Source organism: Acanthopagrus latus, chromosome 16 (genome assembly GCF_904848185.1).
Source record: "Acanthopagrus latus isolate v.2019 chromosome 16, fAcaLat1.1, whole genome shotgun sequence".
In the NCBI taxonomy this organism is placed as follows: Eukaryota; Metazoa; Chordata; class Actinopteri; order Spariformes; family Sparidae; genus Acanthopagrus; species Acanthopagrus latus.
Genome location: NC_051054.1, coordinates 3,769,823 through 3,795,471, shown reverse-complemented (window position 1 = coordinate 3,795,471; position 25,649 = coordinate 3,769,823). Strand labels below are relative to the sequence as shown.

At 40.9% G+C, this 25,649-nt stretch overlaps 2 protein-coding genes across 3 annotated transcripts in view; one reads left to right on the top strand and one right to left on the bottom strand.

Moving 5' to 3' along the window:
• Positions 1-2,617, top strand: part of sfxn5a (sideroflexin 5a) — a 33,235-nt gene extending 30,618 nt beyond the window's left edge. For both annotated transcript variants that reach the window (XR_005070267.1, XR_005070266.1), the window contains one exon: positions 1,926-2,617. The gene's annotated coding sequence lies outside the window, so the exon portion shown is untranslated. The remainder of the gene's footprint in view (positions 1-1,925) is intronic.
• A 2,085-nt stretch (positions 2,618-4,702) lies between these two features.
• On the bottom strand, positions 4,703-6,715 carry noto (notochord homeobox). The gene is made up of 3 exons (XM_037071977.1): positions 5,508-6,715; positions 5,211-5,398; positions 4,703-5,099 (listed from the first exon to the last, which is right to left on the bottom strand). Exons 1-3 carry the CDS (start codon positions 5,875-5,877, stop codon positions 4,893-4,895), a joined length of 765 nt encoding a protein of 254 aa, XP_036927872.1. The 5' UTR covers positions 5,878-6,715; the 3' UTR covers positions 4,703-4,892.
• Positions 6,716-25,649: the final 18,934 nt, after the last annotated feature.

Here is a 25,649-nt window from a genome sequence, read left to right as displayed (position 1 = left end):
AAATCTTAAAATAATCTTTTTTTTTTTTTTTTAAAGCTCCATACCGATGTAAGAACACCGAAAATTGTTTCTGCAATTATCTATTATGGAAAGTAGAATAAATTTATCTGCTGTTGGTTATCATGGACAGACTGACAAAAGTTTTGAGATTTCATCCATAATTTTCCGATTTTTCTCATTTTATTCTCGTGCGTAAAAGACGCACGTTGGATAAATTACGCATTCATTTGGAACCGGCTAATTCCGGGCGGGACACAGTTCCAGCCCTCATAAACGTCTTTCTGTTTGTTCTCTGACTTGTCTCATTGTTTATTTTATTCCTTAACCAGCTTAGTCCGACTGAAATTAAATTAAAAATGTCCAAGACTGCAGAATAAAAAACACAGACAACAACAACTATAAACATCCAGGACGCGTAAAAAGATATCCAACATGTTCTGTTGCTCAGCACGGACAGGAACTGCTGCTTCCTGCGGGGAGAAGACTCTCCTCTCCAGACAGCAGAGCCGCTCTCCTCTCCTCAGAGCCCGTGTCAGAAGTCATTGTGCGGCTCTTTCACTGCGGGACAAAGAGCAGCTTCTACTTCAAACGCTTGTAATGAAAGCTAATGACTATTAGATGGAGTAGAGGGGCCCTCAGCTTTACAAATAAAATGCAAAGGAGGATTTTTTTTCTCTCTCTCTCTCTTTACAATCGCCTACCCTAAAACCCGCGCTGGTCAAATGCAGCGCAGTCTTCATCCCATTGGAGGTGGAGGTTACTGCTCTCCATGAGAACTTTCACACCTTCTCAGAGCCGCGCGAGTCACGTGACCAGCCGCTTTTCAATTTAAGAGTTTTCAGAGAGAAAACGGACTCTCATTGTTTTATATTGAAAGATTCAGCAGAAAGACACATGTAACATATATAATATTAATTAGTGAGTGTTGTCAGAATCCAGCAATAACTACTAATCGCATTAGAAGAGATCTGAAACAATAGTACATTTTTAGATTGATTTATTTTAGTGGCAGTTGGATTTAAAAAGATTGGCCAGTCTGATAATCTGTCGACAGTAAACAGAATGTGTTTACATGTAAATATATTTCTCATTTACTTTTACTACAGTCTGACTTCTGGGTTCTGTTTACAACAAGAAAAATGCCTCAGCTGTCTTTAAATAATGATATTAATAAATATTTTGGGTAACTGGCTGCTTGTTTTCAGCCCTGAAGATGTAAAAAAAAAACTTAACTGAGTCTGAATCCACTCGTCACAGCCGGACGATGACAAAAGCTCTCCAGAAATGTCAAAGTATTTTTCATTATCAGTTCATCTGCCAATTTCTGTAATCTGTAAACTGCCAGGAAATTGTGATGAATGATTCCAACCGAATTATATGTTTCTGTCAACCGTCGATATGTTGACACTTTTCTTCACGTTGCAACTTTACGTATCAGTTTTAGTACATCGTGCTTATGGTGTGATTAGGTTCAGGCACAGAAAACACTCAGTTAGCTTCAGGAAAAAATCATGTTTTGTCTTAAAATACCTGCTTTGATCACCAAAGACACAAGTGGAAACTGTCCTGAGATCAGCCTGGCTGCAACTTTTCGAAGACAACATGGTACGTTGCCTATGATGCATACCAGTGTGAACATATCAGTGGTTTGCAGCTGGGGTGAACAGTTAAAATCCCAACCGTGTTTAAGTTATTATGGCAAAGAAAAGCTTGAGATCATCTGAGAGGTTTAAACAAACATCTTCTGTCTCAGAAATCCGACTTGAACGACTAATCCAGTTGTCAGAGTTGCTGCAGATTCACTTTTTTTCAGCAATCAGCTGATTTTTCCAACTCTAATAAATACAGTAAACACCAGCAAAGACTCAACACTGTCTAACTGAACAGTGTGGATTCATAATAAAACGTGTCGTCTCTGCTGACAGGACGGAGAGAATGAAGCTGTGACAGTGTCCTTTGATAAGATCTTGACTTCAGACCCTGGAGAGCGTTGGCATGTCTCCAGCCGGTAAGGTGCCCTGTGCTAATTGGGACGACGAGCCCGCTGACCCCCGCCCCTCCCCTCTCCAGGACTCTCCAGGTTTTCCCAGGCCTCTGACTGCTTCTTTCTTCCCCCCTCAATGGGATTACGTTGGGCTGTGGAGAGAGCAGAGGAGGGGGGGAGCTCTGAGTCCCGGCTGATCACATCAGAAACGGCTCTCTGGGGTTTTTACACAAATTCTGCTCCTTCAGCGGCGCTCCGGCCCTAATCAGACGGAGCGGGGGGACGCCAGGAGAGAGCAGGCGGGGGGTGTCGGACAGGAGAAGGAGATCAGCTCTGTTACTGTTTATTAAAGTGGGCTCTTTGATACTGTCAGCAGCCGGCTGCTCCCTGCAGAACCTCTGCTGCCTACAGCTGTGGAGGTTTTGGATGGTTACATTTGTCTACGTTGGCTTGATCTGACTGAAGAAACTTGTGTGATCTCCAGCTTGCATTTCATCTTTCTGCTCAGTTTCTTAGCTTATATTTTGTATGGTAAAGGAACTGAAGCACACACACGCTGTCTTTGGAAGAGAGAGACTCTTGTTCTGAAATGCATTTTGCTCAGGAAATAAAAAGCAGTAGAGCAAAGAAAGATGAGGAGGATAGATTGGATTCTGTGGGAATGAACCTTCTTTACTCAGGTGTGTACAGAATACGACAGACCTGCCACTAATGATGACTTTTATTGTGGATCGATCTACTAATTTTCTCGATCAATCGATCATTTGTGTGCTGACACACGCCGATCAGTGTCTCTTAAAGCCCAACAGGGTCCTCTAACGTGCTGGTTTTTCACCGAGGAGTAAAGGAAACAGAAAATATTCACATTTATGAAACTGAAATCCATTTTTCTCTCCTTTTTCATTCGAAAATTACTCAAAATGATCAGTGTACTTTGATTATCGCTCCATTAATCGACCTGTTATTACAGCTTCCAGAAGCAGAGCTGTGACTGTATATTTGGGGGAAGGGTGTCAAGTTTGTGGTCTCACAGTCAAACAATCCAGCAGATATATAAAGTGTAAACTGCTTATTTAATTTCAGCTGTTATTGATAAGGTTGGATTTCGACTTGATCTCCTGATTTCAGGTTGATTGGTTCCAATTCATTGCTTTATTTTAAAGGTGTGCATGTAAAAAGAAGCACAGATGTAGACGGTGCTAACTCAACATCTATATGACCTTTTTTTTTACTTCCTACTACATCATCACATCTTTATTTGCCTCTTAACTTGCTGTCGTCTCCAGTCTAACTGAGGCTTGAAGCAGGTGACGGTGGAGTTATCACCGCAACATATTTAACACAACAACTAACTGCAGAAACAAAGTCCGGCTTAAAGAGACGGATCAGCTCTCTGTGTTCCCATCATCTCTCTTTGTTTAGTGCGACTCGGCCCTCCACAGGACGGGACTTTCAGGTTGACCACCCCAATTAGCTGCTCTGATGGACTCATTTGCTACATCCCAATCCTTTCTGCACGCTCTCCTCTCTCCCGTTTCATCCCTCACGTCTGCCAGGCATGCGGGGGCTTCGGCGGCCCCCTATCCACCTGAAGCAGAGGGTCTGAATAGAGCAGAGACAGGACACCTGCCGGCGGCGGGTGGGCACGTCGGAGCCCCGGTCCGCAGTGGAGCAGTGAGAACAGGCGTACCGACCGTTTAAAAGGGATTAAACAGTGAGACCGAGCTCTGTAGCCCCGAGACAGACTGACCCCTACCACCCCGGGTTACAGATATCCCAGATAATCCCTGAGCTGGTTATTTATTTGCTTAGCTTAAGTCAGAGGGGAACCCGAGTCAGACGCAGACTTCAGGGAAGAAACAGAGTCAGATCAGACCAGGAGGAAATGTCTCCATCATCCTCAAACTGGGCAATAAGGAGAGGTCAGAGGGTCGGCTGATGGTTTGATGGGAGACGTTAGAGACAAAGTTTTCTCATCAGGGCAGATTAACCAACATGTAATTTTAGTCAGTGTTGGGAAAAGTGTCATCTGATTTTTTTCTGTGTAGGAAAATCTCATTTCATTTTGTGCTTCAGTTTGATAATTCAGTTGTTCTCCAAATAAATAGTCTGTTAAAGTGAGATATTATCGGCTGTTGAACTGGACAACATGCCACAGATTTTAATGTAAATGTGCTTTAATATAACATATAAAGCTCTTGAAAATGTGGCTTCAAAGTTTTAAAATTTAACATTTACGACTAAGTAAGCCACAATCAGAGTTAAAATTAGGGAATTTATAGAGTTTAACAACCAAAAACAGCTAATCTGCTTCATCTTTACCATGAAATTTGAGTCAAAGCGGTTAGAAAACATCCCAGACAGAATTCTAGAGAAGGATTTGGTGCACTGTGAGTTTTAAAAGTTGACTTTATATGATGAAGAGAAGTCAGGAGACCGATTACCTCAGAATTACCACATAAAGTGGACGATTAAATTGAAAGCGAGCGAGCTAAAAAAGTTCAGAAAACAGTTTTTTTTTCTTTAAGTAAAGTCAGTGTCAGAGTTTACAGAGCAGGGATGTTATAAGCAGAAGCTGTTTTTTTTTTCAGGTCCTTTGTCAGTTTTTATCACTGAAACATGCAGATTTATGATTTCCAGCTTTAACTTCTGCAGCCTGTCTCTGCCATGTGCTGGCTGAAGGAGAGAAGAAGACCAGGAGAACGTTTCCACTGATGTCATAAAATATATTTCTGAATATTTCAATCCAAATATACAAAAACACATGAAGTGAACTCATCAAAGAGCAATAAATGTAGAAAATTAAATATATAACTATACATCTATTAAATATTCATATGGAGACACGCAGGCCTCCTTTTCTCAGCTGCTTCTATGTACAGAGTCTTTTTTCTAACAGCCCGGCGGGTCAGCAGTGGTCTGTGGAGTCATCGGACACGTCGATATCCACGTCCAGGTCGGAGAACTCCTCATCCTCATCGCCTTCATCTCCGTGTCCCTGAGATCCGGGACTTTTGGGCGGAGCGGCCAGGCCCAGTTTGGCCAGTTTGGCCTGCTGCTGCTCCAGACTCTGTTTGCGCCACTTGATGCGTCTGTTCTGGAACCAGACTTTGACCTGGAGACGAAAACGAGACTCATTTAGACACTTTGAACTGACACAAGTATTCAGATATATAATTTTTTAGGCCACATTTTACACGTTGTGTGAGTTTGAGTGTTTTCTCACCTGAGCTTCTGTGAGCTGCAGAGCGGACGCCAGGAGGAACCTCTCGGAGCCGACCATGTACTGCTGCCGTGCGAACTCCTTCTCCAGCCGGGAGAGCTGCTCGCTGGTGAAGCTGGTGCGCATCCGTTTCGACTTCCCACCTTTAGTCTTGAACGAATGAAGCCCCGCGTTCACTTTGGACATTGAAGCTGCGAAGAAAGAGATGAGACATTTAATCAAACTGTCACGAAACACGAACATGTGTTGATTTTTTTGTCATATGTCAGGTTTTGTTGTAATGGGAACAACTTTATTTACCTTGTGCGTAAAATGCTCCACGACATGATGACTGGTAGCTGAAAGGCGGGCAGCAGTAGACTGAATATCCAGGCTGCTGATGGAGCGCTGAGTGCAGCATGTTCGGGGAGTAGATGTAAGGTGCTGTCGCTATCGGTAGGCCGACGTGTCCGGAGAGAGGCAGAACCGGAGCTGCTGGTGAAAGAGGCGTCCGGCTGCTGCTCGTGTCCTCCGGCTTGGCGAGCAAAGCATCGATAGTGAAAGATTTCCCACTGGGAGGCTTCGAGGGCGACGCGCACTGGCTCCCCTGGTAGTGCGGGTAGAGCGATGCTGGTGCGTAATTACGCACAGGGTATCCGTACGGTCCGACTGGTCTGTTGGGCACCTGCATTCTGTTGGTTGTTTCAAAAAGTTGTAAAAATCAGCTGTGGAAGGTCTCTGCGGAGAAAGTCGTCGCTCCAAGTGCAGCAGGAGAAAGAATGCTGCTCCTCCGAGGAGTCTCCTCATTTATACTCGAGCCGGACGCAGAGGTGTCAACAGCCCCCCAGCGCTCCTTTGTCTTTCTAAGTAGCAGATGAGAGAAACGAACATCCCGACAACGTACCCAATTAATTGGTGGAGTAGTACAAGCTGGGATTGTCAAACATCCTAACCCTTTGAATGACAAGGCTTTTGAAGAGTGGAGGGGGGCAGGGAACTCAGGAGATTTACTGGGCTACAAATTCTTGCATGGATCTTAAGTCCAAATGTAATCATTACCGCTGGGAAAGCCTTGATGTTGCCAAATCATCTTATTTGGAGCCTTTTAAGTCCTGCCTGGCCGACAGATGCTTTAAGCAGCGTAACAAGTCGATTCGCGACTGGAGGCCTGACAGAGAATCTTCTGTTTTATTGATTTCATTTGTATCGTCTTTCCTCTTTTTACGCACGGCTCACCCTCCCGCCTCATGGCTTTAATTCACGTTTTTTTCTCAGCCAGTTGTTAACCAAGAATCTCCCCTGTATGTAAACAGTCCATAATCTTTTTCCTGTATAAAATGAATGCGCCCCTATTTCGAGAGTGTGTCTTTTAACAGCGGCGGTGTCGCTCTTAAAACTTGCATAACGGCCTGCGCGTAATTGAGGCGTCAAATTCAGCGGGTCGACTGTGGTGACAGATTGGTGCTGCTGGTTTAACCAAACTGCAACTGCAACTAATCTCAGCCTGTGCGTTAATCCACAGGTTGATCCACCCCTCCGCCCTTTGAATGTCGCTGCTCGGGCTGGGAAAGGCCTCCAGACACAACCCAACGTCTAAAAACCTTAAATTAGAGGGAATTTGTTGTGCGTAAATACAAACATGTCTAAATAAAAGGCTCAGAAAACGCGACCATAACTCTGAAATCCATTTTACGCTGGAAATGATCTTTAAACTTCTTTATTTTATTGGTTTGTCTTCAGAGGTTTTGGAGATGAAGCGCTCCGCGGCGTCTTTAAAGGAAGTGATTTGCCTCCTTACACTGCCGGAGACAAAGACATCCTCTCTTTCAACTTGGATTATTGCCAGCTCTGCAAACTCTCCGGGCTCATTTCCATCATTTGGAGGTGGCTGAGAGTTTCTCCCGAGCTTTAAGTAACTGTTAAAACACATTTAAACACCGAGGCGCAGCGCTCGGCTCCCTTTGACCTCGGAGCGTTTTATTTATTCTCTTCCACTGACACTAGAATGTCTAATGAAGAGGGCAAACACAGACTTTCTCGACCTGCGTCGGAACAATAAGGCCGCTTCTTCTGATGCCTCCCCGACCGGACCACCCACCCCCTGCACTGCGTCTGTTTGCTGGCGTGCTCTGCAGAAAATCTCCTTCCTGATGAGTCACAGAATTCACATTTTAGTGTCGAAACCTTCAGCTGATGACTCGATATCAGATTGTAAGAGGTCGAAAACCAATAAAACACGTGGAATTATCTTAAGTATCTATTTATGAATTCTAATGACTTCTCAGAACCATTGCTCTTTCTAATTTGGTTTTATTTTAGGTTACTTGTTTCTCTAAATGCATCTTATTTGTATCCTTATTTTACACTTTATATTTTGACTTGTCTGTTCTGGCATCTCTGGCACAGGACTTTTTATTTAGGATTGATAAACTCTTATCTTATCTTATCTTATCTTATCTTATCTTATCTTATCTTATCTTATCTTATCTTATCTTATCTTATCCTCAAGATCAGACTGAATATGATACTTGAATTATCAGATCATGGACACCTGTTGCAGTCTCCAACTTTTGACAGACAGAAAATTAATCAGTAAACAATTTTGATGACCAGTTAATCTTCAAGTAAGAATAATAACAGACACTATTTTCAGGCGGTAAAATGTGAATATTTGCTGGTTTTCTGAAAGTGAACTGAGCAAACATATATTTTGGACATTTGAAGGCATCACATCAAGCTTGGAAAACTTCTAATGGGGACTTTCATACATTTTTGGGACATTTTAAAGACTAAATAGTTCATGATGGTATTTTAAAAGTCACACAAAAGTCATGCTTGAGTAAAAGTAAAGATGTCCTGCTCCAGTCTTGCTTTGGCGTGTGACTTGAGTAGAGGTATCTGATATAGAATGTATTTAAGTACGTCTTCTTTGGCTCTGATGCAGCATGCAATCAGCAAAGTGGTGTAAAAGTTTAGTAGTGGTGGAGTAAAAATACAGTATTCGCCTCCAAATGTTGAGGAGCGGAAGTATGAAGCAGCTAAAAATGGGAATACTCAAGAAAATATGTTAAAGCTTGAGTAAAAGTACTTCCATCTTATTCCCATCTTCCACTAAGTTCTCGTCCAGTGTTCCGCCTCACTGAACACACACTGTTTTCATGATATCCGGGTTAAAAGTGCATCTCTGCACCCTCTAATGAGAGGAGCCTGAGCTGCTGCGCTGCTGCAGGGAAGCCAACGGTTCCCTCCTTGTGTATTGGAGCCAGACAAGGAATACACGGACCATTGTCCCGGAGAGTCCTCTTTTCATAGTCATGGCCTGAGAGGAGAAAGAGGCTGAAGAGCTGCTCTCTAATGGCCATCGTCCACAAATGAGGCTCTCACCCACAGAAGCTTGAAACTCCTCATCAGCGCTCGCTCATTCAGTATCTGGTGGTTGCTTACACGCAAAATGGCGGCTCATCTTCTCCTGGATATCCCAGTGCGACTTTTCCAGGAGCCACCAACAAAACCACAGTCACAAAATCATGCAAAAATTGATCAAACTGTATCAGAAGATTGTCTGTTGTTCAAGTTTTCTCTTGCATATCATAATTTGTTGTTTATTGGACACTTTGGTGTACAAGCAAAGTTAAAAAAAACACTTGGCACGTGTCGGATATTAAAGATAGAAAACGTGTTTCTTTATGAAACAATAAGTTTGCATATAAAACAACTTAACTGAGTAGTTTTGCAGCAGCTGTACAGATGTGGAGCAGTTACTGTGGGAAACATGTTCGGGTTTTCTAAACGCTGCAGAATACACGCAGCGTTAACAAACCCTCACCTGGCACAAACTCGTCTGCTAATCCTTAAAAGTTCTAGTCACCCTGAGGCAACGTCTTCACATCCCTTCTTTTGTCCAACCAACAGTCCAAAACCTAAAGACTCTTAATCTGCTCTCATAAATGTCATAAATTGCAATGAAAAGCAACAAATTCTTACATTTGAGAAGTTGGAACCAACAGATGTTTGACACTTTGAAAATGCCTTAAATGAATGATTAATTATCAAAATAGAGAATTCTTTCAACCAGAAGATATATTTAATCGACTAATCGTTGCGGCTCTTTAAAAGTATAAAGAGTTTTTAAGTGAAGAGGACTTAAAGTATCAAAATAAAAGTCCTCTTTCTGGCCCTTGTTGTAGAATGAATATTATATTATGAAGGAAAACGTTTGAAGTTAAGTGAAAGAATGACAGGTGGAGAGAAGAAGTCAGTAATTAGTGACTCCACCTCTCCTCAGTTGGTGATCATCATCCAACTTTCCGATGTGATAAATAAATTAATTGCAGAGCTGTAAAGTCTCTCAACTCTTTTTTGTATATAAAACCCATGAGATTTAACCTTGTAAAGACTTTTCTGCTCTTATCTCGAGCAAACAGTTGTGAGCTTCACTCCTTTATAAAAGAAAAGTTCCATTCATGAGTTTTGAGGATCGAAGTCGTGACCTCCACACAATAGATGCCTCAGATCAACCTGCTTCTTGTGACAGAGAAGTGAGATGTGCAGATAATAAGAGCGGCCGTGGGTCGGTTCTGTCTCACCTCCCGGCTCAGTTCACACATGATTGAATGGAACAAAAGCATGGAGAAACACTGTCATCATTATTATTATTGAGGTGAAAGGGGGATCGTTTTTCTCACCTGCCCGACACATTTAACAGCCACTGTAACCTGGGCCTTTCCTGTCCACGCACATCCATCGCTAATGAGTTTATGAAGCCATTTGCAGAACGATTCACAACGACCGGCCTCTGCCACCTCGCTGCAGGGACCGAGGGGTCATTACTGGGACCTGCTGGGCCTTGGCCCTCACCTTGACTATGAATGGGAGTCCAGTAAAAAGGCCAGGTACGCTCCGTCTGGCTCCAATACACATCCAGGGCTCTGCTGTGGGCTGAGGAATGTGTTCCAGGAGCCTGATGCCATGGAAAGGTTCAGCTGAGACACCTGCTTTTCTACGTTTGATGCTAGCTGCAGGTGAAAACTACAAAAGTAGACACAGCCGTCTGTGTGCGCCAACTTAAACAGAATGAAATGAGCTACAGTTTAACAGCTAAGAAGAAATAAATGAAAAGAAATGCATTGTGTAGTTTACCTGGATAACTCATTACTGATCCTCCCTTCATGGTACGACAAAATGAGACGAAGACGACACTTTAAAAACACGTCTGAACATGTACGCCAGGACAGACAGTCAGACAGGATGTTGTAAGAGTTTTTGACTGTTGTTATATCAAAAATGTACAAAATAATTTAAAAAATACGCTCAAATGTTGAATAAATGCTCTTAAATGATAACTGAAATACTTCTGGTGCAAGTCAAAGTCATGTCAGAGCACGTCTCTGGAATACAGACCATTGCTCTGATAACTACGGTGGCCCTGAGAGCTCAACACACTGCAGCTTAACCTCCTCAACCTGTGTGGGATCATCACAACTTTTCCATAAAAAAAACAAAAAAAAAACCCATAGAAACTCTCATCAAAATCGCACAGTTTGAGGACTTTTGCATTAGAAACATGTAAAGACATTACATTTTCATTTTGTTTTATCAGCTTCCATGAAAATAGAAAATGTAGAAATACACTGTAGATACATTTAGGCTGAGACAACAACGAAACTGAAAATCATCCACCATTTCAACGTTTAGCCAAAGAAACTCACTCTGAAGACAATTAATGGCGTGTGAAATGTGTTGATGCACCACAAAGCCTGGACGGCTGCAGCAGGGATAGACATGATCCATTATCGGAAGACGAATGCCTGACTATTCACCTGTATTTATCTCAGGAACCTGAATATATAAATAGCTATATGTAGGTAAATCGAAATCCGAAAGGATCTCTCATGAATCTCTCATATTCCCCTTTGGCTCCCTCGTAATTTAAACCTTGAGGACAACAAGTGTGTCCAGACGTGTTCATCACTTATAGGAAACAGTTCCCATCGTCGTCTGTGCTACTTTTTGTCTTTAGTGTCTTTCTAACTCTGCAGAAAGCAAAGTTTTGTCATTTTATTGTGTTTGTTATCTTTTGTTTTGTCTATCTGAATGTGTTCTGTTAAGCCGCTGCGTGTTGAGCTCTCTGGGCCACCGTAGACACCACATTTAATCGTTTGTGTTGTTTTGATTATGTTTTTCATATAGCAGATTTATTATATTGTGTATTTAAGATAGATTATATTTAAATTGACATTATTCTGGCACTTGAACATGTCCAGTCAAATAGCAATCAGATCTAAAATGCTCTTTTTTGACGAGTGGAATCTCTCTAATGGAAGGAAGATTTGAAACCTCATTCAAAGTAAGCAGTTTATATGATTGGATTATTATTCACTCTGTCTGTAAGTGACTGTGCGGCACCCTGAGTCCAAACAAAGACAGTATTTATATCAGGCTTCTATCCTGTCATGGTGTTTAGGCCAAAACCTCTCAGCCCTGCTCTCTCTCTCTCTCTCTCTCTCTCTCTCTCTCTCTCTTTCTATAAAACCGCCTGAATTAACACACAATCAGCTAAATAGTTAAATGTGAAATGAACTGCCTAATTCCAGCAGTGATTCTGCCTCTTTTGCATGTCACTATGCAGATTGTGTGTGTTTTTCGTTTGCATGTGTGGCAGCAGGAGGAGGAGGAGGAGGAGGAGGAGGAGGAGGACCTTCCCTCCGCTCACTGCAGCTCCTCCATTAGCATCGACGCCAGTTGCTGTGAAGTGCTACTGTACGAGCTGCTCTCCTCTGGGCTAACAGCGAGCCGTTCTAGAGCCAGCAGGTCCTCCATCCACTCAGAGAAAATGACCGTCCATGTCATTACCAACTTAATGAGGGATTAACTTTCTCCCTTGAACGGTTTCTGTTGACTGACATGACCGTCCTGTCCTGGGAACACTGGATGTGTGTATTCGACCTGTCTGACACTCATGCAGGACGCTTCAGCACTGAGCTGAGCTGAGGGGAGACGATGCAGCGAAGGCCAGAAATGCAGAAATGTAGGAGTCATACAGGATGTTTTATGAGTAATTTAACAGAGGAGAGCTTCAGGAACATGCAGATTGGGAAAAAATAACACTCGGCTAACTTTGTAGAAACGTTTATGGTCCAAACTGAGACAATCTTAACAATTGTTTGGTGGATTTCCATGAAATTTGGTTCAGAAATTCTTGTTTCCTTCAGGAGGAATCTGAATGACTTCAATCATCTTCTCACATTTCATTAAGCGCCAAACTCACGTCCATGTTGTGCAATATTATATGTAAAATGGATCCACAAAGTTATGGCTGCAGATCTGAGATGCTGTGTGTTCATATCGTGCCCGTCTGCACCATCCACATCTTAATATGACTTCCCTGACGAGCTGAGTCTTCTTCTTTAAGCTGCTGTCACAGTGCATCACTGTGATTAGCTCAGCTGGTTCAGGCTGATGAGACCAGTGATGTGAGACTGTATTTATTCATCACCACATCCTCGTGTCTCCTGCATGATCCGCTTCACTCGTCCCTTTCTGCTTCACCTACATGAACAGAAGCAGCAGGTGCAGCAGGAGACATCTTGCTTTTGCACTTGTTGCACAACTTCAGTAGAGACTTTGTTTTAAAACTTTATTGTCTGCCTCAAAATGTGATGAACGCTGACAGATGTATGAAGAGATTCTCTCTGATGGTTTGTGTTGGATTAGCTCACAGTCAGCTAAGCTAACCGGCTCCTGGATGTAGCTCCGTACACATGGTGCAGAGAGTGGTTTTAAATTTGAGGAAAGAAAACATGCTGCAATCCTCCTTTAGGTCTAACAAAGCTGAGTGTGATCCAGTGGTGTGGATACCGTCTGTTTTTTCCTGTTAATGGACATTTTTACATTTAAACTTGTATTTCTTCTTATTAAGTAGTACGATAACTGTTGCCGAAAACTGTCAGTATAATGTCAGAGAAGGTTAAAGGTCAGCTGACACCTCCAGATGAGTTTCATTCATCATTTTGTATGAATATATAGTTTCTCTCATTTAAAATTAAACTTTCAGCTGTGTTTTCACGCTTCACTTGAGGGAACATGGCCACTGCATTTTGATGAATGCACATAAAACAAACGTCCTGTGGTCTTTTCACATCGCTGCTATATGAAACCAATCACTGCAGCGTATTAAAGGGGCCCCTTCCCAGGTGCATTGAGTCCTCTGTGTGGAGACCCCTCCCCTCCTCTCCCCTCCCCTCCTCCTGCCTCTTTAATGGAGGTGAGAATTGGCGGGTTGGACTTTAACACTTGACCTCTGTTTACACTTCCTGTGGGTGTCAGGGCTTGTCCATAAAGCGCCGCTTGCAGGACTCCGTTGCATTGAAAGCGGTGGAGCACCCCGGCGCTGCGAGCTGAATGCTCTGCTGCTCCGGGGCTGTGATTATTAGGACAGGCCATTTCCTCTCCTCACATTCTCTGTTTGCTTATATTACTGCCACACTTCCTCGACCCCCCACACACACCTCCCCCCAGGCCTTTTATAGGAAAATGATGACCAACCTGATGATTCAACCTGACTTTTACTCTCAGCCTCAGCCTGGTTAGTAACGTGGGATTTAATGGATGACTCCAGTTAGAAATAGAGAGCATCGTTTCTTTGGCTAACTCTGACTTTTGTGTTAGTTGTAGGGCTGCAGCTAGTGTTTTCTTGTTTAATCGATTAATCATTTGGTCAAACCACCAACATCACACACCATTGCAATCTGCAGGAACCCAATATGACGTCTTCACATATCTTTTGTTGTTGAACCAACAGTTTAAAACCAAAGATATTCAATGTTAAGAGAAAAACAAAGAAGTATGTCTTCACAGTATAGAAACATCATATGTTCAAATGGCTTTTTAAATTAAAAAAATGCAGTTTTCTCTACAAATTCACAGAACGAATCATCTCACCCCTTCTGAAAATCTCAAAAACACAAAATTGCTGTAAGTTATTAGTGCTTGTTTAACACTTGCAGCTTGTAATGGCTTTAAATGTTGTTTTTTTCGACCTGTTTATTTACCTTATAAAACAACATAATGCAGTTTTTCTCATTTAAGATGTGTCTGAACATTTTTCGGGTGACAAAAATACAGAAATTATGTGAGACGGAGGGCTGCAAACATGACGAATCAACACAATAGATTGGACAGAGCTTTTATGTTATTGTTTTTCTTTAAGAATATGAAACATATGGCTGCAATTACCTCAGATCTCTGTATCGTACAGCAGACGAATCACAAAAAAACCTTCATGGCATTCTTCAAATGTCGTCATTTTTGCTATTTTTGATAAAAGATATATTCCTCTTTTATAGGTATTGAAAAGATTTTACCAATTTTACCAGCCAATAAAACCCTCACAAACCCAGTGAATTATCTGGAAACTTCACTGTAACTCCTTATAAATGATATGATGTCGTATGGTTAGTTATTAGACACCTGCAGGCCTCTCAGCTGCAGGTGGTGGACGAACATTCAGGCGTCAACAGTGAAAATCTGAATCTGGAGTCTTACTCGTAGAGAGATGAAGAACAAGGGGAATAGTTCATCTGTTTCTGTACTGTAGCAGGTACACGAGGCTGTAGTCTCTGTCCTCTGTTGGTTAGCAGCGTTGCATTCAAGGACCTAAATGCACTGATGAGTTATTTATATCCCAGTTTGTACATCACCTCAAGGCAGTGACTGAGGTTTCTTGGAGCTGCTCATCTTTTGGTAACATGGTCACAGAAAGTCTGTGAGTTTCAGGAATCAGACAAACTCTTTCCTGCAGTATGTTGTCCCCCCATAAACAGAGGAGGCCTGTATTTCAGCCACTGTACTGATGACTTTAGCTCCAGGTTTACAGTCGTCCCACCTCAGTCGTCGTCCATTGTGTCTGTCCGTGTCACTCTGAGCTGAACAGAAGACAATCAGAGTCTCCGGCAGCAGATCAAAGCTGCCGTCTCCCTGGAGAAAGGGCCCAACAAAGACAGACATGTGGACTGGGATGTGCCGGCAGCAATAATGAGCGCAGACAGCCCACCTAAAGCACCGATGCACCTCACTTCCCTGTCTTTTAACTTATGTAAAGAGTGCAGCTGATTTAGTGTTTTTACAAGAGCTGACTGGACACTTCAAAGACCACACACAGGCTGACAGGTAGACAGGAAGTCTGCTGCTGAACGTCTGCTGACACCTGCTGGACGAAGTGAGGAGAGCAACTGTATTTATCAAACAGAAAAACACCTTTAAATCAAACGTCCTGCATTCAAAAGAAAAAAGTGCATTAGCATTAAAATATACTAAAATATAGCAGCTGCCAGAAGGGACTGGATTAGAATTACTGCTGCATTAGATCTTAATCCACAATCATTTATGTTTTGATTTTGTATTAATGATCTGAATCTAATAAGTAAATAATGTTTTCAACTAATTATAGTGGAGTACATAGTTGAATACTGGCTGACAACATGTAGCGGGGGAGTATAAAGTAGCAGGAAATGGAAAATACTCAAGTAAAGTAAAAGTAAATGTATTTATGTTCTTAGTTATATACCGATATAATTGAGAGATGCGAGCATATCCTCTGATCGAAACAACAACAACAACAACAACAACAACAACAACAACAACAACAACAACAATAATAATAATAACTTTTTTAATGTAAAACTTATAAAAAATATTCGTTACAAAGATTCTCACAAAAACAGACATTAAACAGTGAAACAACTGTCACAATATTCAAGTTAACAGTGGAAACTAAATCAAATAGAAACAACAACATGAGGAAACAGACACATATAAATATACGTACACAGACACACTTTAAATTACACACCAACATGTATTACATGTATGTACATGTATTACAGTATCTTGGACTAAAGAACAAGATATCAGCAAATGTTTATTTAGAAATGACAAAAATACAAAATACAGAATATGGAGTGAAAGTGAAGGAAACACATCAGTCAAACACAGGTGCTACTGGTGACAACAGTGACGTCATTACGACGTCAGACTGCTACAGTGTCGTTCTTGGTTTGACCACTAGATGGCAGCAGAGAGCAGAGTTTCACCAGCCCAGTGGAGAGAAAAACACCAGGAGGTTTTCTACATGTTTGTTGGGATACATTTATTCTCTACTAATAAATATACTAATACTAATAAGGAAAACGCAAATACTGTATGTTGTAAATTGCTCAAATTAAATGTGCCAAGCTGCACTTAACTGCACTCTGATTTATCACAACTGACAAACAAAATCTGGTGGGCTAACATGCACAATACCAAGTTAAACTGATGATAAAGTTTGTTAATTATATTCCTATTAGTTGAATATGTTTGTAAACTATCTCATGTCATGTATTAAACTACAGGTGTGAAGGTGTAATCAGCACCAACACTGCCCCCATGTGGACAATATACAAAACAACATTAAGACACTTTCCTGTCATCATTATGATAATTATGTAATTATGATTATAATATATTTATTGTATATTGTTTTGCATTCCCACACTGGAATGCTTTATACTGTTTATATGTTGCTTTGTAACATTCCACCTGTTACAACACAGTTTGTCAAACACACATGTTACATTTAACTTCTAAACTTGTCCCAGATGTCTGCTTAATATTTACATTTATTTTATTTTTGACAAAGAACTTGGAAAAGAATCACAGTCTTTCATCAGAAATCCTCCAGTTCAAGGTTCAGAGTTTAGACCTCAGCTGCTGTTAGCTATTGCCACCATTTTTGTAGTCCGAAAGAAGTAGTTGTAGTCCTAGTCTTGATTGTGCCCAACTTGCAGTCCCATGAATAACCAACAGGTGGCACCATGCTGCAAATAAACACTACCACGGCTCTCTTTTGCAACTGTCACATAATGTATATCACATGTTTCTATTGTATACAGTCTGTCATCTGGGTCATTGAGTGTTGAACCTCCTAAAAATGAAGACAAACTATAGAAAGAAATTTATTTTGCATTGTTGATTTAGTATTTTTACAGTTTTTCACCCTTGCCAAATCATGTTAACTGTAGTTTCTAGGAGTTTGTGAATTATTTTGGAGGAAAATTGATTTCACTTTGGATTATTAGTTAATGTATAACACAAGAGTTTGCCATCAAATGAGCCTTTTAAGAGAAAAAAAATTAGCGTAATGAGTGAAGGACGTGTGCAAAAAGTTCCTTTAGGACACAAAAAGTGTTTTCGGATGGAGGTCATTTATTTGCTGATCATCATCTAAAGGTGTTAAAAGTACAATGAGGTGCTGCAGTGTTTCAGGTGTGAGACACATAATGATGAGGTCATTTTAGGAGTCGTTAATTGATATACATTTATGAACATTTAATAACGTTATCTTTGATACTCGATGAACTTATTAACTTTTAATCCCCGACCTCATCCATGATTAATAACTCCGTCTGATCCCTCTTTTTTTTTTTCCAAACGCGGGCCTCGTTCTGCCTCTGACAGATGGGCCGCCCAACTGCTGCCAACTGCTTTCCATGAAATATGCAGGATGTATGTAACACACACACACACACACACACACACAACGCGTGCCCCTTGGTCTTATTAACAGTCAAACAAAGGGGGCTCATTTCTGAACAGGAAGTCAATCTTTTCTGTGAGTTCATCAGCAAGACGGAGACACAAAAAATCATTTACATAAGAAAAGCAGGCAGGTATAATAGAGAGAGGATGAATCAGTGTCAGTGTGTGGGAGACATCAAACTGCAGCCCTGAAGAGCAAACATGACTCTGAATATGTCAAATAAATCTTATTTGCTCATGTGTATAAATTACCTTCAAACATTAAGAAGAAAGGGTTGATTTTAACATGAAGTTTGAAGTTTCTCTTGGTTAAAACTTGATTAAACACTCACTGGTGGTTTTCAGTGAAAACGTATAATTACTTGGTGCATCCTTTCCTCGCTGAAGCTGCTTCACCAGGGTGTTTTAGTACATTAAAGGAACAGTTTACACAAAAAAACGAAATTCTGTAAATGCACTTATAGCTTCAAAATACACTCATAAGTAAACATAGCAAAGATATATATTCATACAAATGTCTTCCACTCTGTAAACGAGTATGTTAAAGTTTAAAATCTAAAGGGCTCCCGATCGTAAAAGTGTAAATGCCGCTGATGACAGAGGTCTTAAACAAAGTGTTTGGGCTGCATAGATTAACATCAGCTAATTAGAGGCTCTAAACCGTCGAGTGTATTCACACACAAATTCTCTCAGTGAGGTTGTTGAGTTGTTTTTTTCTTCCAGTTTGCAGCAGGAACCAGCAGACAGACACTCAAACAAGCTGCTCAACACAAATGAGCCGAACCCTCCGTCTCACATGTGTAAATGTGCAGCGGAGCGAGCAGGGCGGAGGGTCTGTTACACATGTACATTAGAAGACAGACGAGATGTGAACGTCTTTCAAAAAGGTGACGCCTTTTCACAGACTACCACACCACAGAAGTCATCTGTAGAGCTTACAGTGTGAAGTGTAGTGTGTTGTTAGTGTATAAAGTGATATTGCTGCTCCTAAATTGGTAACAGTGTCTCCCAAATTTAGCAAACACACTTAAGTATTGTTAAAAATTATGTATTTGCCTTTGGAAACACTGTCCCGACACCTTCACAATGCTTGTTTTAATAAAATGAGTGCAACAAAAAAGCTGAAAATCCTCAAATGCACGAAGAAGACAATGATTAAATAGTTTGTACTGTGTAAAGTTAAATCCATTATTGTTCTGGTGCTTTATTCACCCAGTGGGATGTTTTGGTGTGCACACTTTAAACCAGGTTGTACTGAATCGCTCTCTCTCTTTGACTAGTATAAGTAATAATTTATTTTCGTCATTTCAGCTCTGAGTGTCAACGGCTCTTCATGCTAATGCCAACAATTTATTTGGTTTTCAGCACCAATACCAAAGTACAACTACATTTCTGAAACCTTACTTAGAATGAGATATTTCATTTGATATAAGAAGACACTTTTACTTGTGTTATATATTTTAAACTATATTATTCTATATAATATTTATATATATCCAAGATACGGCAGTCCATTGCTCCCACACCAGAACAAGAATTAAAAAGATATTTTCATGTTGTTACATTATACAAACTCATTATAACAAGGAACGTTTGTTGTCATAACAAAATACTGTTTGTCTTGTAATATCGGGACGTTTCATGTTGTAACATGCTAATTAATTGAGGTTACTTGAAATGTTTCATGTTATAACAACATAACACAACATGAAATGTTTCATGATATATAAGACGATTATGTAACAGGAAAAAGTTAAAGAAATTTTAGATGTTTCATTCTTAATCATCTATATTATTATTATTATTATTATTATTATTACATGATAAATTACATTTTGTTAAGATGAAAAGTTCCTTGTTATAAAATGATAAGTTTGTTTGTGTAGAATTATCTCCTAAATCTTGTAACAACGTGAAAATTTAAGCAGCCATGCAAGAACTTAAATTAAATTGGTGACATGATAATTTAATTCAGACATTCTTGGTGGTGATGGTTAATAAACTCGATACCCAGCTGTTTTACTTTTAGTTTAGATGCTCTAAATCCCCACATCATATGAGAGTGCACTGAAAGCCTTGTTGTCAGGATGTGTCACTGCACTCAGTTAACCTCCTCCTTCCTTTCTTTAACCCCCACATACATCCACCGCGGCCTCTCCTCTTCGTCCCCTCCTCGTCTTTTGTCTCCCTTTCCCTCCAGAATTCCTGACCGAGCCTGGAGCTTCTCCCCCTGCGCTGCCGTCCATCTGTCGGCTGCCGGGCCTCCTCCACGAGCAGATGTGAGCTCCTTCTCCCCTCGACCTGAGCCTGGAGGTGTGTGTGGGGGGTGGCGCTTGACCGGCGGACGGGTGACCTCGACCAGGGGAGAGTCTGCATTGACACTAAGGAAGACAATAAGGGGGAACAATGGTGTGGATGAACACCGGGGAGGCGGTGGGGGGGAAGCAGTGGCTGACTGACCGTCTCCATGCAAACACACCCCTCAGTCCTCTGTGAGGGGAGTGTGGAGTTATGTAAGAAGAAAAGCCTGAGAGGTTACATATTAAACATGTGGAGGATCATGATGCAGCAGCCAGAACATCCACGAAAGATGATCATTTATAGTTTAAATGTGTTTTCACGTTTATAAAATTGGAGAAAGATTCTGTGTAAAACAAACACTTCTCCCATTTTTCTTTAAAAATCAAAATTTCCCAATGCTGCCCATCAAAATGTGCTGAGATAAAGGTTAGTTCAGAATGTTTTTCCTCACTCACTCTCATTTACTTGCATACTTATCTAATATTAATGTCTTCCGTTTCAGTCTTGTCTAAATCTTGAGCCACATCCGTCATTCTTTGACCAAAACCAGGACGTACACCAGGCTTGGTGAAAGATAATGCTGTATCAGATGCAGTCAGTTTTGCAGCGGTGGCAGCAGAGGTCTCCTCTTTGGTTTACAGCACTGACATGAAACGCAACGTTTTGACAACGTATCTGCATCGGCGGACTTTGCAAACAGCTTATCTTGAAAATCCTCTTATCTGAAAGTCTGCTGGCGGGAAACTAAAAGATATCCTGAGGAAACTCTTTAATGCTCATAGAGAAGGAAAAGCACAGGGACACCAGCCTGTTGTAGGGTAGTTTTGGTAATAGTTACAGGAATAGTTTGGCTTTTAAAAAGTACTACTTGCTGAGAGTTACAGTAGATGAGAAGATTGTCAAAGTTACATTATTGTCCTGAACAAATCTGGTGGACAGAATGAATTCACACTCAGTTTCACTATGATTAGGATTACACAACACAGCAACACACGTTTGAAACAATATCCAACAATTCAAATATCTGTCAGATAGAACTTGCAAGACCGATAGTTTCAGCAACCGGCCCCAGTGCTTTCCATCACCATGACCACAGTTAGCTAGTACAAACAATACAACAGTTTAAATTTGAATAAATGCTGCTATAAAATAATCCTGTGTCTATAAAGTGTATCACTGCGGTGTATTGTCGTTGTGCACAGCCTTATCTGTTGTTATCTCACAGTGTGACTCACTTAAACGAACAGTTTAACAGTTGTGTTGGATCTTAGTTAACCTGTAATTGGGTCACTCGTGGCCTCAGTTCTCAACAGTCTGCACAGTTTTAACCCCCCTCATCCATTTACAGCTGTCGCTGTCGTCTCCCACATACAAAAACAGCTGTGGTCCAGTTTAGTTTTGTAGGTGTGAAGCCTGGAGTTTGAGCACAGTAGCTGCAGAAATGTGGCTATTTTCTTGTAAATATAGAAAGTATTCAGCATCTCACACATAAGTTAGTGTTATTTCACTGCAATTGTTGCTTGTTTCAACCAGGATTCAAGCAAAGTCAGTATTCTTATTCTTAATATTTTAAGATAGGGAAATAATAAACTGCTCACAGATGTCGATCAGAGAAATAACTGTACCTCTCTACTTCCTCTGAAATGTCGTGAAAGTTATAAGCTTGTAAAACAGAAATTCTTCACAGACAGCCTGAAATCCTGTGCAGAGTTCTGACGTGAGAACGATTCAACAAGTGTCTGATTGGACACTCGCTCACTCGCACATTTGCATTCGTCTTATCTGTAAATGTTTGGCTGCTGCTGCATTAACATTGACGCTAGTTCAAACAGGCCATTAACACAGACTCATTGGCAGCCACGCTACAGAAGAGGCAGTTTACCACCGCGAGCTGATGACACCACGCTCGGGCTCATTAACATTACAGGCTGCTCACGAGAAAAAAAGAATGTGTCAGAACTTCATTCTGCAGCGGTTTGTAATGACGTCTGCTCGCTGCAGTGTGATCACAGCTATTTAGACCTTCTTATGCCACAAGTGAAGATGTGCTGATCATTATAACCAACAGCAGCTGACTGACTCCAAATCATGTGTCAGGTTCATTATTAAAGTATCGATACCTCATCAGATCAGATATCCCTGACGGAAAGTTGTCACATTCACCACAAGCTAATCTTTAGTTTCCCACCGAAGTGCCAAACAAGCTCTGTTGTCCTCAAAATAAAAGCACAGGAAAACCCTCTGCTGTTTCACAACCATCAAAGTTGAGCCCATAAAAGTATAGCAGTATAGTGTACCTCGCTGTTTCATCAGGTAATTAAGTGGATGAGGACAAATCTGTACAGCGCCATTCAACCCCTGATAAAAGTTAATGATGAAGACGGACTGTTATATAATCAAAACCAACAAGGAAGTTTCAAAACGGATATTTAAATACTGGCAGTAGAATGAATTCAGTTTCATCTGTACAATTTGTTTGTTTTCCACTTGTGACATTGTGGAAAAATGTGCTTATTTGCTTTCTTTTGAAGAGTTACATGAGATTATTGATCCCACTCTCAGGTTTGTGTGGCAGGCGTGACTAAATATGAAGCTACAGCTAGCTGGAGATAGACACATTTGGAAATGCTGTTGACATTTCTTTCATTAATGAACATGTTATTCTTGTTTCTTTAATCTGTGCGCTACACAAATAGAAATGTGAAACTGGCAAGTTGTGGTTTCACGGGGAAGTCGGCTAGGCTACATTCTGTCGCCACCTATTTCTTGTTAGCTCCTGCAGAACAACAGCCCACTGGTTTCACATTCTGTCAGCTATATTGCGTTGATTGGTAACATTGTTTAATTTATTTTGTCCTGCCTTTTCAATACTTTAAGACATTTACAAAGAATTAAGTTGAGTGATTATCACCTTTGCTAATACAATTATATAATATTGAGTCCACAGTGATGTCTTCAAATGTTGTTATGTCAGAAAATATTCAGTTTAGTCTTACATAACACAGAGATGAGCAGAAGATTCTCATATTGGAGAAACAAAATCATTGCTGATTCATTTTCTGTCGATCCTGTTGCAGATTATCTCACAAAGCTCACACAGTAACATGTCACAGACTGAGGTCATGAATGCAAAACGATACAACTGAAAAATCTTTGCAGAGATTTAAGAAATTTCCGACCAATTTAAGAATACAAAGAACAGACATAAAGAGATACAAGAACCGGGGGAAATTGATCCTACCGAAGCTAAATAATCTTTGATATTTGTCTTATATTTCATGGTGGCATTATTAGCTTTGGTAAGTCAGTAGTTTGTGAATTTTGTCTCTTTGTTGTGTGTGTTGGTGTGAGCTTGTATAAGGAGGAAATTGGCGGGCAGTGGGGAGTCGGTGCAGGTTTGGTGGGAACAGAAGGTGTTGGGAGGCTGGAGGAGGTTTTATTCGAGATGAGTTGAGTCTCCTTCTCCCTTCCTTTTGTCTCTTCTTTTCAGATGTGGGGTGTGGAGCCCGGGGTCTCAGGCCTGAGCTCGTACCTCTCCAGGGAAGTTCATTAAACTTCATTTACATTCGTGATGCCAATCACAGAGCAGATACTTTAGCCCGAATGAAGACTGTTCCGGTGAACAGTGGCCAAAGGTCAGTCAGGTCCACCCCCGTGCTCGCAGCTACAGGTTTGCTAAAAATGATTCTGAAAGAGCTTCTCGTTGGAATACTAAAGCACTGTTGTTGTGCTAAAATGGGTGCTGCCTGCTTGATAACATATCAGACCCCGAAATTACACATAACTGCATGGTCAGCATTGTAGGTGGGCTACAGTGAGGACTGTGCATGAGAGACAGCAAACAAAAACCTCATGCAAAACACTTTAGTGTTTTTAGTGGTAACAGCTGTCTGGTGTTGTCAGTTGGACTGCCTCAGGTTGAGGCTCGGTCCCTGTTGTCAGTATGTAGTTTAAAACTCTCAAAATGGAGTCCTGCAGAAGAAACCTGCATGTCACGCTCACAGCAAGACACGAGGGCCTAATCCAGAAGACATTAGACGAACAGCAGGCAACAGAACTCGTCTAAACTTACTTGTTTTTGATTCCACTCTACACTGACACTAAATAATTTGAAATCCAGATTGTTTCTTCGTACAACCACATTACTAGCAGAACCAGTGTAGCTGTTTTTGTGTCCCTCTTTAACTTCTTTGTTACATTTTTAGCTGTATTTTTGCTGGTCTCTGGGACTTGAAGGACAAATTCACCCCTAAATGAAAATGTAGTCATAATTTACCATGTAGATGAAAAATCTGGTGAAGTTTCAGTGTCCATAAAACATTTCTGCGGTTTTACACCCAAAAATAACTGCAGCATTCGTCTAAAGAGCTGATGTAAATGTTTACTCGGAGACTTATAATGCCGAATGAGCTGTATGGAGCCATTTATATATATAAGTCTCCATCTACTTCAGTTGTTTAGGAGAATGCTGTAATGCTGTTTTGCTGTGAAGCTCCAGAAAAATGTCATGTGGTCTTCACCCACCTTTCCACTGACTGAATTTTCATTTTTGGGGCAACTTAAGTTGCATTTCTTGTCACATCTGAGACAGGAAGTGATGTGTGATGTAGGGAAATATAACTCAAACCACCTTTAAATCCTTTCTTCCTCCCACACCAACTCAGTTACGCAACCATTTGTGGAAACCACACATGCAAATCTATGTGTTTTCAGAAACAATAAGCAGCTCAGTTCATGATTTTGTTCAGATAAAACATTCATGAATTTAACATGATTTTAGAGAGAAGATGAATGTGTTCGCCAGTGGCACAGAGAGGGAAAGAAACAGCAGAAAGGAAGTTTTCAGTATTGCAACAAAGTGAAAATGTCATTTCTGTCATCTGAGTCACTTTGTGTGGGAGGAGAATGAGCTGCTTTTACCAGTGTGCATTCACAATACCAGGTCACAATGTGCTCAGAGAATATGTGAAAGGAAGAATCTATCTATCTATCTATCTATCTATCTATCTATCTATCTATCTATCTATCTATCTATCTATCTATCTATCAAGTTGAGATAATTTAATATGTTTTATTTAGTTGAATTACATACAGTTTGCTTTCTAACTATGCCATTACACAATATAGTCAATAACATTTTTTTCCAGTAATTTTTGATTTCGTCTTGGATGTGTGAATCAGGTTATTTATGGGCATAGAGAGCTGCGAGGCAGCCCTTTTGTAATGGCAGAGAGCATTTTGCAAAGCTTTGTCCTGTTTTGCTCAGTTTCTTCCAAATCTCTTAGCAGCCAAATAAGTTTTACTCCACGAATATACAATTGAAATGTCCTAAAAGCAGATGTTTTTATCAGTGAACAATATACCATTTTTGTCGCATTTATACTAATATAAGTTAGAGCACACGAGAACAAAAGATATCTGAGAAGAAAGATGAAAATTTTAAAGGATTGTGTCACATCCTAATTTTTCCCCCGCCCCATCCGGTGAGGGGGACAACAGCGGAGAGACGTACCGCACTCTGATTGGCCGAGAGGATGTAACAACAGCGCTGATTGGCTCGAAGATTGCCGCTCCTGAGCTGCTATT